The 14,468-nt window shown below is 42.9% G+C and overlaps 1 protein-coding gene across 1 annotated transcript; it reads left to right on the top strand.

Annotated features, from left to right (window-relative positions):
• The first annotated feature begins 2,915 nt into the window (after positions 1-2,915).
• LOC113451421 (phospholipase A2 inhibitor and Ly6/PLAUR domain-containing protein-like) lies at positions 2,916-10,573 on the top strand. The gene is made up of 5 exons (XM_026722807.2): positions 2,916-2,967; positions 4,539-4,655; positions 6,394-6,543; positions 7,500-7,640; positions 10,365-10,573. The coding sequence occupies exons 1-5, from the start codon at positions 2,916-2,918 to the stop codon at positions 10,511-10,513; spliced, it is 609 nt and encodes a 202-aa protein (XP_026578592.1). The 3' UTR covers positions 10,514-10,573.
• Positions 10,574-14,468: the final 3,895 nt, after the last annotated feature.

Raw genomic sequence — 14,468 nt, 5'->3', positions numbered from 1 at the left:
AACGTGAGACACCTCCTCACCCAGGTGCAGAAATAACATGACCTTGACTTAGAAAAAGAATGCTATTATGTCTAACCACACACATTCTAAGACAGTTACTTTTGGCAAATTGGAAATGTCCAACACTTTTAGGGTGAAATGCTGTAGACTCCTGCAGGGTCAGGGGTGGGATTCTACCAGTTCGCACCTATTCTCAAGAACCGGTTGTTAGCATTCTAAGCAGTTCGGAGAACCGGTTGTTAGAAGAAATTATTGGCCTAATCCTGTAAAGAAGGCAGGAAGGAAACATTCTGGTGTTGCTTACAGAAACTGCCTCTCCATTAACCCTTATTACATTCTTAGCAGGATTAGACTTCCTGTCTCTGGAACTTCTCTGGAGTTTTTTTCCCCCTCCTTTGCTGGTACATTGCTTGTGTGGAGTGACCATTCAAAGTTACAATGGCACTGAAACAAGTGACTTATGACCATTTTACACACTTACGACTGTTGCAGCATCCCCACAGTCATGAGAGGCCAGGTGAGGAGATGCATGTCTCAATGTGAGTGATGTTCAGTTGGCCACACCCAGCCAGTCACATGACCACCAAGCCACGTCCACCCAGTCCCATGACCACCAAGCCACACCCACCACCTAAGCCACGCCCACAGAACTGGTGGTTAAAAAATTTGAATCCCACCCTTGTGCAGGGTTAATGACATTCTTTACTTTTCTCCAAAGTTTAGACTTGCTCACATAAAAATGAAGTCCCTGCTTTTCAAATGATAATCTAACACAGGGGTCACCAATCCGTGGTCCCTGGACTGGCACAGGTCCGTGGCATGCCGGCAACCCAGCCATGCAAACAAGTGAAGCCCCATGAGGCAGCATGCAAAACCACACTTCCTCCAGTCTGCGGGGAAAAACTCTCTCCACGAAACCGGTCTCTGGGGCCCAAAAGGTTGGGGGCCACTGATCTAACACATACAATGCAGAAGGAAAAAAAAAAAAAATGGAGAAAACGATTACATGAAGACGACTCAATTCAATACACTGACATGCAGTATTTTTTAAAAAATAAACTTTATTGAATTTTTATTACATTAAAAACTTAAAAAATATATCACTCAATAACAGCTATTTGTGGTGCTTATCATATAACAATCATTTGTGCAATATTTACAGGTATTAATTTGTGCATAATTATATTCTTATTCTATCTATATTCTATATTTAATAATTACCTATCCTTAATCTGTCTCCGATCTATCCAGCTGTACCATTGTTCCCCTACCTTATAAAATATTGAAGCTTCCTTATCTTTTAAACTCAGAGTTCATTTACCCATTTCAGCACAATTCATAACTTTTTGTATAACCAGTTCCTCTACGGGTGTATATGCCTGTTTCCAACATTGGGCAAAGGCAATCCTGGCAGCTGTCAATATGTGTAATAATAAGAATTTTGTGCTCTTTACGTATTTTTTTTGAACATCCCCAATAGGAAGAGTTCTGGTTCTAGGTCTAATTGTTCATTGGTGATTTCCTGTAGCCATTTTTTGATTTTGAGCCAATATTTTCCAGCCTCTGGGCAAGACCACCACATATGATAATATGTTCCCTCTTTTTTTACATTTACATGTAGTATTTAATGTATAGTGTAGTGTAGTGTAATGTAGAGTACAATAGAATATGGAATAGAATAGAATATGGAATAGAATAGAATATACTGTAGAATAGAATATGGAATAGAATAGAATATGGAATAGAATAAAATAGAATATAGAATAGAATAGAATATAGAATAGAATATGGAATAGAATAGAATATGGAATAGAATAAAATAACAGAGTTGGAAGGGACCTTGGAGGTCTTCTAGTCCACCCCCCTGCTTAGGCAGGAAATCCTACACCACTTCAGACAAATGGTTATTCAACATCTTTTTAAAAACTTCCAGTGTTGGAGCATTCACAACTTCTGGAGGCAAGCAGTTCCACTGGTTAATTGTTCTAACTAATTGTTCTAGGTTCCTTCTCTCCTTGGTTAGCTTTCGTCCATTTCTTCTTGTCCTGCCTTCAGGTGCTTTGTGGCAAACCCCTTAGATATTAAAAGACTGCTATCATGTAACCCCTGGTCCTTCTTTTCATCAGACTAGACATACCCAGTTCCTGCAACCGTTCTTCATATATTTTAGCCTCAAATCTCCTAATCATCTTTGTTGCTCTTCTCTGCATTCTTTCCAGAGCCTCAACATCTCTCTCTCTCTTTTGTTTACATCATGGTGACCAAAACTGGATGTTGTATTCCAAGGGTGGCCTTACCAAGGCATTAATAAAGTGGTATTAACATTTCACGTGATCTTGGTTGTATGTACTGTCTTCAAAATTGGGGAAGTAACGATAGCTTAGATCAGGGCTGTCAAACTCCCAGCCTGTGGGCCGGATGCGTCATGTGCTGGGTTTAACCAAGGGGGAAAAAGTCTCAATATGTCATGTGATGCCACCATGACAACGTGAGTTTGACACTCCATTGGCTTAGATGACAAACCCCCTCCCCAAAGCGGATGGTCGCCTTGTTTCTCCTCCCAAGGCAGTGAGTCCTATCAGGCTGTGGGAGAAGGGAGAAGACCTCTGCCCAGACCACAAGTAGGGAAAGCCTTGTTGGTATTTTTCCGCTGCCCATTGATCCAAGAAGTTGCAGTCTTAACTCTCGGCATGTCGTTCTGGTCACTAAGCTCAGAAACAAGAGTTCCACTTAGTGATTGATCCTTTCTGCAACTTGGGAGGCCAGGAACTGTGCTGGCCTGCCATCTTCATTGTCTTCTTGTCCCGCCTACACTCTCCTGCCAACAGGCTATAAGCCCCCATTAGTATCAAAGCCTTCGTCCAGGAGCCAGCTCAGCTCTGGGTTTTTCTCATGATCTTCGGTGTTCAAAGACCATGCAGGGGTGCACAATTACCTCCTTCTTCTTCTCCATCCTGATCTCTGCAGGTAAGTCCTTTGGATTTTTAATTAAGAACGCCACCAGATGAGACGTTCTCAAACCAGAGCGTTTAAGTACAGGGGTTTCCAACCTTAGCAACTTTAAGACTTGTGGACATCCAACTCCCAGAATTCCTCAGCCAGCTTTGGTGGCTGACGAATTCTGGGAGTTGACATCCACAAGTCTTAAAGTGGCCAAGCTTGGAGACCCCCTGATTTAAAAGACGTGGTGGCGCAGTGGTTAGAATGCAGCCCTGCAAGGCTCTACTCACTGTTCACTCCAGGAGTTCAATTCTGGCTCAAGGTTGACTCAAGTTCCCATCCTTCTGAGGTGGGTAAAATGAGGACCCAGCTTGTTGGGAGCAAGAGGCTGACTCCGTAAACTGCTTAGAGAGGGCTGTAAAGCACTATGAAGCGGTATATAAGTCTAAGTGCCATTGCTATTTAATACCAAAGATTCAGGTTGTAGCTCTTGGCATCCAGGCTGTCTAATTCTCTCCCTGCTGGGGGGTCTATTTTCACTCTTTAATGCAACACAGAGATGGTGCCATGTTGAGAGAGTGGAATGCAACTACCGATAGCCCTCGGCTACTTAACCATTCACTCAGTACCATTCGAAGTTACGACATTACTGAAAAAAGTGACTCAAGACCGTTGTTCACACTTACGACTGTTGTAGCATTCCCCACGGTCGTGGGATATACATTCAGATGCTTGACAGCTGACTCACATTTCTGACAGTTCCCATGGGATCACCTTTTGGGATCTTCTGGCAAGCAAAGATAATGAGGAAACTAGATTCCCTTAACCACCGTGAGACTAATTTAACAGCTGCAGTGAATTTTCTTAACAAACGGGTCAGGAAAAGCCGTAAACTGGGGCAAAATTCACATAATACATGTCTCCCTCAACAACATTAAATTTTGAGCTCAGTTGTGGTCGTATGTTGAAGACCACCTGTAATGTTAGGGGATCATGAAATGGGATGCTTCGCTCTTCTTGTTTCCCTGGAGTTTTAATCGTGATCATTAGCTTCCCCACCATGTCTGTTGTTCCTAGAAAAGTCCATCAAAAATAGGCCGCCATTCTTGACTTTTGGGGACCATAACCAGTGGTGGTATTCACAGTTTTTTTTACTACCGGTTCTGTGGGTGTGGCTTGGTGGTCATGGCATGGCTTGGTGGGTGTGGTGTGGCTTGGTGGGCATGGCAGGGGAAGGATACTGCAACATCTCCATTTCTACCCACTCCAGGGAAAGGTTACTGCAAAATCCCCATTCCCTCCCCACCCCTCTAACCTACTTTCCAGCTCCATTCTCCTGTGCAGGGCAACCAAAGAAGACTCAGCCAATCAGCTGGGACTTGGGAGGCAGGGAATAGATAGGGGCGGGGCCAGTCAGTGGCGGTATTTGCCGGTTCTCTAAACTACTCAAAATTCCTGCTACCGGTTCTCCAGAACCTGTCAGAACTGGCTGAATACCACCTCTGGACCATACCCTGGGGTTATTCCTGACACCAATGGTGGATAAACACCAAATTGGTTGCAACTCCTAATATTTATCCATAGCCTTTCCCTTTCAGGGTCTTGTTTGAAGTGTGAACACTGCAGCAGTAACAGCGGTTTCTGTACCGGTCCGCCACACATCTGCCGACCGTTTGAAAACACCTGCCTGATATTCACCACCGAGACAACCATCGGTGAATGACACTCCTGGCTTGCTCCTGAGCTGACCAGTAATCCACTCCGGACTGGAAACTTGGAGGGAGGGCCTTAGTTCCATGAGCAGGGATGGTAGTTGAACAGGGTTTGTTTTATTTGTCCCCTGAAATGATAGACATGCCAAAGTTATCATGGTGTTGTAAGTTGAGAAAAGAGGCAGAAATTAAATTTAAATAGATGTTTTCTGGCATAGTTTGGCTGTAAGTACGTCTCTACCGACAGATGCACCTGAGTATTGCAAGGAACCATCATCTGGCATAGGAACAAAACTCATTTATTCTGGGATGAAGTGTCTATGGGGATTCTCAGTCATTCAGGTTTTCCCCAAGGTGCTTTTTCAAGAGGCAACTGGTTTTTCTGGTTTTTATGAATGTATTTATGATAACTATGATCATGATTTATCACTTATATCTTTTATATATGAGAGCCTATGCACCGAAGACAAATTCCTTGGGTGTCCTATCACACTTGGCCAATAAAGAATTCTATTCTATTCTATTCTATTCTATTCTATTCTATTCTATTCTATTCTATTCTATTCTATTCTATTCTATTCTATTCTATTCTATTCTATTCTACCCTACCCTACCCTACCCTACCCTACCCTACCCTATCCTATCCTACTCTACTCTACTCTATATTCTATTCTATTCTGTTCTGTTCTGTTCTGTTCTGTTCTGTTCTATTCTATTCTAATTTTTATTCTATTCTTTCATTCCATATTCTATTCTACATTCCAAATTCTATTCTATTCTTTGAAGATGTTTTGTTTCTCATCCATGAGCTGAAGAAGGACCATCCAGTCAGTGCTGAAGAAGCTTCTTGGATGAGAAGCCAAACGTCTTCAGAGAAAAAACAGAAAGTCCAGTTGCCTCTTGAAAAAAGCACCTTTGGTTCTGGGTTGAAGTGAATTTGAGGAAGTAGATTAAAGTCAAGGGCCATTTAGGAATACAGAGAGTGCTCTACCTATGAATGAGTGATGTTCTAAAAGGCTTTTTAAAGTCCATTTTGTGTGCAAGTCCAACCAAGTGTATGTATGTGGCGTGCTGTAAACTAACCTTCATCTAACCTCCAGGATATTCTGGGTTGGAGGTGCAGGCAGGTTTGTTCGTATCAAAGCAAGTGTGCAGCTCAAACATTCGTAAGTGGAATAATGTCTGCAACCACTTTTTTTGGATCCCAGTGGTGGATCTGGAACTTTGAGAATATATTATGGGTTTCATTTTGTGTGTCTGTGTGTGCTTTTGAGTCAGTGTTGACTCCTGGAGTCTGCTTAAACAAGTTCCTGCAGTTTTCTTGGCCAGGTTTTTGTGGAAATGGTTTGTCATTGCCTCCTTTTTGGGGCTGAGAGAAAGTGACCAGCCCAAGATCACCCAGCTGGCTTTGTGCCTTAGGTGGAACTAGAACTCACCATATTCTAGTTTCCAACCCAATGTTTTAACCACTACACCCAAACTGGCTCTCTATTATGGGCAGATAAATCACAAACGGCTGCCATTGTGGCTATGGCCTATTACAAAACATTGATTTAATAGTGGCAAAACTGGCGAGGTTACGTCTTGCCACCTCACTCAATTAACCCTTTTCATGATGTTGGAGTTAACTGAAGCTCACTTTGGTATTTTTTCCCCCTTCCAATCCCTGAGTGGATTTTCTCTTTGCAAGAAGTTGACTTTGCTAATCCCTGTCTTGACTGCTACTCTTCCCACTGCACAGGAAATGAGGTGTGGCTTGCCACTTACAAAGGCTGCAGCAAACTCAAGCATTGTGTTCCATCGCCCATGAGTTTCACTCTCCCTTCAAGACGCAAGCGGAGTGCTGCGAAGTGTTGTCGCAAGGACCTTTGCAACAGTGGAACCGTGACATGTAAGCACCAGTCTCCTAGTCTATGAGCCGCGGTGGCGCAGTGGGTTAGAGTGCAGTACTGTAGGCGGTTTCTGCCGACTGCCGGCTGCAATTTGACAGTTCGAATCTCATCAATCTCAGGTTTGACTCAGCCTCCTGTCCTTCCCAGGTCAGTAAAATAAAGACCCAGGTTGTTGGAGGCAATGTGCTGACTCTGTAAAAACTGCTCAGAGAGGGCTATAAAGCACTGTGAAGCAGTATATAAGGGCTATTGCTAATACAGTGCTATTCTAAAGCTGAACATGCTTCCCTGTTTCCCTGCTTTTTCATTCCAGAGAACTGGGAAGAATCAGTTCTAAGATACTTTCTCTACTCCCATTCACGTTTTAGACGTGGATGTCTTTTATCAGACTGTTGTTTCAGCGGCACTCTTTCTTCTGTCTTCTTTCTTATTCACATAGCCCATTACAGGTAATTCTTGCTTAATGACTGCCCAGTTTTAGTGATGGCTTCAAATTATATCTGTACTGAAAAAACAACTTGATAGTTTATTATCCCATCACAGCATTGCCGCCCTTCCAGTCATGTGATCAAAATTCAGGTGCTTCTCAACTCGTGGACATTTAGGATAAGGAAAGCTGCCAGTCAAATCACGAGTTGTGGTCAACTAAATGTCTAATTTAGATGGCTCCGGTCAGGCCAGCTTTAGGGTTGACACCATGTTTACTTAATGACAAAGTTGCCAATCCCAATTGTGGTGGTCATTAAGTGAGGGCTACCTGTATAAAATGTGACTTCTGAAAACGATGAGACAAATGTTAGTAAATCTTCCTGAGATAGAATTGGAGAGCCTGTCCTTGGTTTTCCTTCGGAATTCCAAGAAATCAGAGCAAAGATCTAAGATGGGGAAGTTCCTCTGGTCTGAGAAGGTAGGATGCCGATGTGACCATGTCTGCTTGTTTCCCCCATTTCCCAAGTGCCCAAACTCGGGATCCGCCCAAATGGGAAGAAATGTCCTGGATGCATCTCAACGGATCCAACTTGCAAACCCACTGAGCTGATCCATTGCAACGGCTGGGAAGAGTATTGTGTCTATTACGATGTAACGGTAGAACAAGGTAAGATCTGAGAAATAGCATTGTCACCTGCGGTGGGGATGGGAAAGAGGAAAGTGTGTGGGCACCCCTGTCGGAGTCTGAATCCGAGGAGGAAGACGAACAGCTGACAGGGAGCGGGAGTGTAGGTCCATTGGCTGTGGAGGAGGCTGGGGCAGAGCCAAGTCCAGCTGGGCAGAGCAGGGGAGAGATAAAACAAGGGAGAGGGAATTCAGAGGAAGACCCAGGCCCATCCCCTCTTCATCCTAGGGCAAACAGGGAGGAATGGAAAAGAGAGCAACCTGGGAATGAAAGTTTAAAACAAGGGTCTTCAAACTTGGCAAGCTTAAGACTTGTGGACTTCAACTCCCAGAATTCCTGAGCTAACATGACTGGAGGAGGAATTCTGGGAGTTGAAGTCCACAAGTCTTAAAGCTGTCAAGTCTGAAGTCCCTTGGTTTAAAAGAACTGAATGCTGACTGCAGCTGATGTCAGGAGCAAATGTGACTCTATCCTGTGTTGTCTTTGGTTATGTGTTCCTGGCGTCTTCCCAACCATGTGAGTTTTGTCGTGACTTCACATCCGGAATTCTTGTTCCTACCCTCCCAAACTGATTACCTCAGTTTGGCTTGATTGGACTTAAAGTTACAGTTTTTGTTGACCATGTTTGGACTTGATTCCCTGCAGTTAAAGGCTGTTCCTGGGAGAGGTTTTCCTCCAGCCAGAAGGTAACCTGGACATTGGAGGCAAAGCTGGAACTATTAAAGGGACTTTTATTGATTACCTGACTGTGTTGCCTTTATGCCATGCCCCGGGTCATCACACTGATGATGTCAGATATTTCCATTATTTAATGACAAAACTGGGTGAGAAGTTTGATGTACGAGGCTTCCTTCATGACCTCTGGGCTGCCTCTGATCACACTGGCAACGGCAAGGTGTAATGACCCAGGGGACGGCACAGAAGTAACAGGTCACTGGCAGTGCGAACCATCCCTTTATTGCTCCAAATTTCCCCCAATGCTCTCACGTTTCTGGCAAGTCCCAGAGCAAAAGGATGACACACCCACACCTCAAACAGCCTCTGGCTGCAAATAGTCCAGCCCAATGCTGTGAAGGCTGCAAAGCAAGATATCCAGCAGGGCAAGTCCAGGAATCAAAGGAGCAAGATAAGTATCCAGAAATCCAGAAAGAATGCAAGGAATGCAGGAAGGTTCAAACGTGGGCACTCAACACCTCCGTGAATTCAGAGTTTGTTCCCCACAAATGCCCCTCCCCACAATGTCTCCTTAAGCCTCATTCCCCAGGTGTGCCTTGTGAAGAGGGGGCAGGGCACTCTCCTCCTGAGTAGCTGGGTCAGTCTGCTCTGTTCTCGCCTTCTCTCCGCTCTCCGTGATCGAGGATCAGGAGTGGGTGGTCCCTGCTCATCGTCTGAGCTCTCATGTTCACTGCTTAACTTCTCTCGGTCATCCTGCCCCTGTTCCTCCCTACCTACAAGTCGTCCCAATCCTGAAAGGCCCTGGCCTGACTGGGCCTGCTCCTCCCCATTTTTCCTCTGAAGCCAACAAAGCCTCCCCCTCAATCTCTGTGGGCTCCAGTTCCAGCTCCTCTTCCCCCACAGATTCAGGCTCCGATGGGGGCATGACACAGGATTCCTAGATACTCTGACACACGAAATGTACAAAGACTGTAGCCTATTGCAAAAACACCCCCATCCACGCTACTATTTGTTTATTTGTATCCTGTCTTTATTCTTTTTACAAATAACGCAAGAGAGCAAACAAGTCCAAACATACACACCTTCTTCCTCCTACTTTACCCCCAACAACAACAATCCTGTGAGGCAAACTGGACTGAGAACGTGATTGGCCCAAGGTCACCCAGCTGGTTTTCATGGCTAAGGTGGGACTAGAACTCACAGTCTCCTGGTTGCTAGTCTGTTACTTTAACCACTACATCAGACTGGTTCTCTTGCCATTTGGACGTATGAAATGCACCAACACGAGAAGTAAGTCTAAAAACAGGCTGAAAACAGAATGGATCGATTTTTATTATGGCCTTTTGGCAATTCAATAAATACAATAAATCTGATACCTTGAGCATCGTTTTCAAAATAAAATTAGCTTGGCCAGTGCAGTCATGCTGGGAATGACTGGGCTCTGCTCTTAATAGCAATAGTTTAATGAGATTGCACTCATTTTAATTAAATCCAGGCTCATCTCAACAGAACAGTAGGTTAAAATTACATCAAATTTACTTCCTTTTTTCCTTTTCTTTTTTTTCCTCCCTCCCTTCCTTCCTCCCTGCCTGCCTGCCTGCCTTTCTTCTCTGACCTTCCCTCCTTCCCTTCTCTGATCCTTCCTTCCCTGACCCACCCACCTTCCTTCCTTCCTTCCTCCTTCTCTGACACTTCCTCCCTCCCTCCTTTCCCTCTTATCCACCCATCCACCCATCCATCAAATTTATGGGATTGCTCATCTCACAGCAACGAATGTAAAAGTTCTTCTGGCAAATAATCCAAGCAGTAAATATGTACATTTCTTCCTTGCCTCCTGATAAAAGGGTAAAATGCAGAGAAACACAGTCCCAATTTCCATAGGACATTTGTTTTAAGGTCCCCACAAATCCTCCTGAATGCCAGGACTTAACAATACACCCAATTGAAAACCCTGCTCCAGACTTTCATCCCACGTTATCCCTTGTTTGATACACAATGGACTTTGTTATCATCTTTCTCACATTCCTGCAGAGGGAAGATTTTACAGTCACGCTGAACGGGGCTGTGGAACGAAGAATGCTTGTCTGAATGAGCCACGTATTTACGGGGTACCCGGACTGTACAAGGAGATTATAAAGAAATCCGAGTGTACCCCGGCTCCCAAAATCATTGGCAAATAGCCCTGACTTCACAAAAACACCAAACAAGGTGGAAGATATGATGAAGCATCTTTATTCTGAGTCGGCAGGTTTTCTAACAAAAGGGGATAAAATCCTTCTATCGAGCGAAGAAAATCACATTGAATAAAATAAGTTTTAAAAATGTAAAAGCCTTGCTTGCTGCCTGCTAAATCTTGAGACGTGCCCATTTCTCTGATAATAATCAATCTATATTTATCAGGATTCACTAGGAAATATAATTTCCAGCAAGAAAAATATTTTTATGTTTCAGTAATATCTTAAAAACCTGCATGTCTTCATTTTCTTGATGAAGAAAGAAAATAAATCTGCTTGAACATATCCTTAGGCATTATATTCACACAATACCTGGAACTCAGTTTCTGAACTGACCTTTTTTCTGGGGTTGCACAAATCAATGGATATTCAAGTTACTTAGTAGCCAATGTTTATATACCTTAAATTACTAATTAAAAAGAAAAAAAGAAAGGGGAAAAAAACAAAGTTGAAAACTCCTTGAGCAAATGCACCTGGTTTTATAATCAATCATCCCTATGACTTTGGTGAAAACAGACATTCTCATACCAGAAACAGACATCTGCCAGATAGATTCCAATATTGGCATACAGTAATGAAAGATAAACACGAAATACTGCCTACAAATTAGAAAATTTTACGATATTTATTAATGTGTACACAACATAGGAGGTTTATGTAAGCACAATGAAAGTCAATGCAAGTTAAAAAAAATCATTTAAAAAAACATTTAACAGAATAATAAACGTGTTAGAAGGGACCTTGGAGGTCTTCTAGTCTAACCCCTGCTCAAGCAGGAAACCCTACGCCATTTGAGACAAGTGGTTGTCCAATCTCTTCTTAAAACCCTCCAGTGTTGGAGCACCCTCAAGTTCTGGAGGCAAGTTGTTCTACTGATTATGTCAGCCTTGGAAGTCATTTTTTACTTGGAAGCTTCGAGGCTGCCACATTCAGTGGCTGGAAATTTGGGAGGGGGGATTTCACAGAGAGGTGGAAGATTAGACATAACAACATTCTTTCTCAGAGAGTCAAGGACATGTTGCTCTGCACCTGGAGGGAATGACTGGAGCGATGTCTCCAGTTGGGACAAAAATTTGATTGGGCCATGTGATGGATTGATGCATGCAAGGGATGGATCTTTGATTTTCTTTTGGGAAGGGCAAACCCAGAATTCTCAGATTTGGGTTTTCCCAGATGTGCTAATATGACAACTCTACTAAAATGGAACTTTGAGGAAATGTTTGTCTCGGAGTTTATTGATTGGGAATTGGTTAGTTGGAACACTGACAGATTAATTGTTCTAACTGTTTGGAAATTTCTCCTTATTTCTTAAATAGGTTGACATCTTTTGTTTGCTGATGTCTACGATGTAGTAGGTTAGAGTAATTTTACTCAAAACACTTAAATTGCTCCAACAATAGAGTGTTCCAACTGTTATCTGGGTTGAAGCCCTATTTATGAGAGTTCCAGATTCTATTTGTCAGTTTGATGAATCCTTTTCCTCTGTAAATGTCTTTCCCTTAGCACTTTCCCAAACTTAAGTGGCTGAAGCTTCATTTGAAGCTGAGGTAAATAAACACTTAGGTATAATGGAAGCCAGATAAGGGACAAGAAACAGCTTGCTTGGAATATTGAACTGATTAAAACCAACAGTTTCACCTCATCCTTTCCTCCCTATCCTATACAGATGGCCCAGCTCTAGTTCAGACCCAGATATGATAAAACCAGCCTGATATTGCCAATTTTATTGGCAAACCTTTTGGTACATTTCTTGGAAAATAATCCAAGGAAGAATTAAGAAGAAAAAGTAAGGAAAAGCTCAATGCTCAAGGTTTATTAATTCCCTGAAGAACCAACACTGTTTTGAAAGAAGCAGTTTGTATTCTGCCTTATTTCAAAGTGTAATTTTTTTTATGGCAATTTAATCTCCTAGATCATCCTGAGTTCTGCTTTCCTCACATCCAAAAGGTGGCCAATAAAGGAGTGAAAGTCTATTGAAATAAAAGTCCTTTCTAAAAACCATTTTAGTTCCTATGTATTTTGTTCCCTCTTCTTCTTCTTCTTCTTCTTCTTCTTCTTCTTCTTCTTCTTCTTCTTCTTCTTCTTCTTCTTCTTCTTCTTCTTCTTCTTCTTCTTCTTCTTCTTCTTCTTCTTCTTCTTCTTCTTCTTCTTCTTCTTCTTCTTCTTCTTCTTCCTCCTCCTCCTCCTCCTCCTCCTCCTCCTCCTCCCCCCTCCCCCTTCCTCTCCTTCTCCTCCTCCTCCCTCTCCCCCTCCCCATTCCTACTAGAGAGAAGAAGAGGAATCTATCTGGGGATCTCAGCTCACTAATTCAGAGGAGCAAAGCAACTGCATTTGTTCCTTGACTTACAACCATTTGTTTAGCAACCATTGAAAGTCACAATGGCATTGAAAAGAATGGCTTATGACCAGTCCTTGCATTTATAACCAACCATTCCAGCGTCCTCACAGTCACATGATTAAAATTCAGGCACTCGGCCACCGGCATGTATTTACAGTATGATGGTTGCAGTACCCCGGGGTCACCATTTTGGCCGCCATTCGCCAACCTTCCCAGCCTCGACTGTCAACTGTTCATTGAGTGACTTGTTCGAGGTTACAACAGTGAAAAAAGTGACTCATGCAGTGTCCCCAGTGTCACATGATCAGATTTGTAGGCTTGGGAACTGACTCATGCTTATGATGGTTGCAGTGTCACGCAGTCCCCTTTAGCGACCTTCCGATGAGCCAATGGGGAAGGCCAGATTCACTTAACAACCATGTTACTAATAAAACAACACCAGTAATTCACTTAACAACTGTGGCCAGAAGGGCCACCAAATGGGGCAAACTTCACTTAACAATTTCTTCACTTAGCAACAGAAATGTTGGGCTCAATTATGGTTGTAAGTTGAGGACAACCTGTATTATTTTCCTTCTTTAGTTGTATTTCTTTTTTAGTTTAGTTTTTTCGTCTGTGTAAAATTAAAGATGGTTTAGTTATGAGAAATAAAAGTAATGAATAAAAGAACATTTTAAAAGGGGGGAAAGGAAAGGGTTTTGTTCTCCATGGGTTTGGTAGTCCAGAGGGCACGAAAACCCTGAAAGTCTTTTACGGAATCCAAAGGTCATTTGAATCTCCTTGGTAAATGATTACTCCTGCCAGTTATGACAACGTGCACCCAGTTCCTGGAAACCCATCCTGCTGGAAGTCCTCCCTGGTTTGAAAAGCAAAAATTTTATCTATATCATGCAGTGACAGTCAGTAATACGTTCTCTGGACTTTGATTTGCAATTGCTTCGTCATTCCATTCCCTATCCTTCATTTAATAGCACTAATACACATTTGGATTTAGGATTGGGCTAAATGCCTTGTTCTCCCTCCCTCCCTCCCCCCCTCCCTCCCTCCCTCCACCTACCTTCCCCCCCTCCTTCCTTTCTATCTTCCATTCTTCCTTCCTTCCTTCCTTCCTTCCTTCCTTCCTTCCTTCCTTCCTTCCTTCCTTCCTTCCCTCCCCCCTTCTTCTTTCCTTCTCCCTCCCTCCCTCCATCCATCCACCCACCTTCCCTCTCTCCCTCCCTCCCTCCCTCTTTCTCCAGGATTGAAACTTGGTGATGTTATGAACATATCCCCAAAATTCTTTTGCAACAATTTTATGTGTGATGGTTTTGATGGTGTTTTTAATTTGCTTTATTAATGAAGCCTACCTTAAAATACATTGATTATGGCCATTTTTCCCCCCATCTAGTTAGAGAACTTCAGAGTCTGCTCAGTGGATTTTCTAGGATTTCAGAAATCAGAAGATTTACCCATCTGGAGCAGTAGACTTTAGGCTAGGCAGATTACCCAAATGCATAAATTGAAAAATTGATGATGATATGAATTTTTCTGTTCTTTGTGATCATGAAAACAACCAACAAGGAA

This window comes from Pseudonaja textilis, chromosome 10 (assembly GCF_049901715.1).
Source record: "Pseudonaja textilis isolate UNSWEBS1 chromosome 10, rPseTex1.2, whole genome shotgun sequence".
In the NCBI taxonomy this organism is placed as follows: domain Eukaryota; kingdom Metazoa; phylum Chordata; class Lepidosauria; order Squamata; family Elapidae; genus Pseudonaja; species Pseudonaja textilis.
This window is presented reverse-complemented; position numbering and strand designations above follow the sequence as displayed.

Coding starts and splice junctions, on each gene's coding strand:
- LOC113451421 (XM_026722807.2), top strand. CDS start 2,916: ATGCAGGGGTGCACAATTACCTCCTTCTTCTTCTCCATCCTGATCTCT. Junction 4,656..6,393: donor CACCACCGAGACAACCATCG/GTGAATGACACT, acceptor CCCACTGCACAG/GAAATGAGGTGTGGCTTGCC. Junction 6,544..7,499: donor CAACAGTGGAACCGTGACAT/GTAAGCACCAGT, acceptor CCATTTCCCAAG/TGCCCAAACTCGGGATCCGC.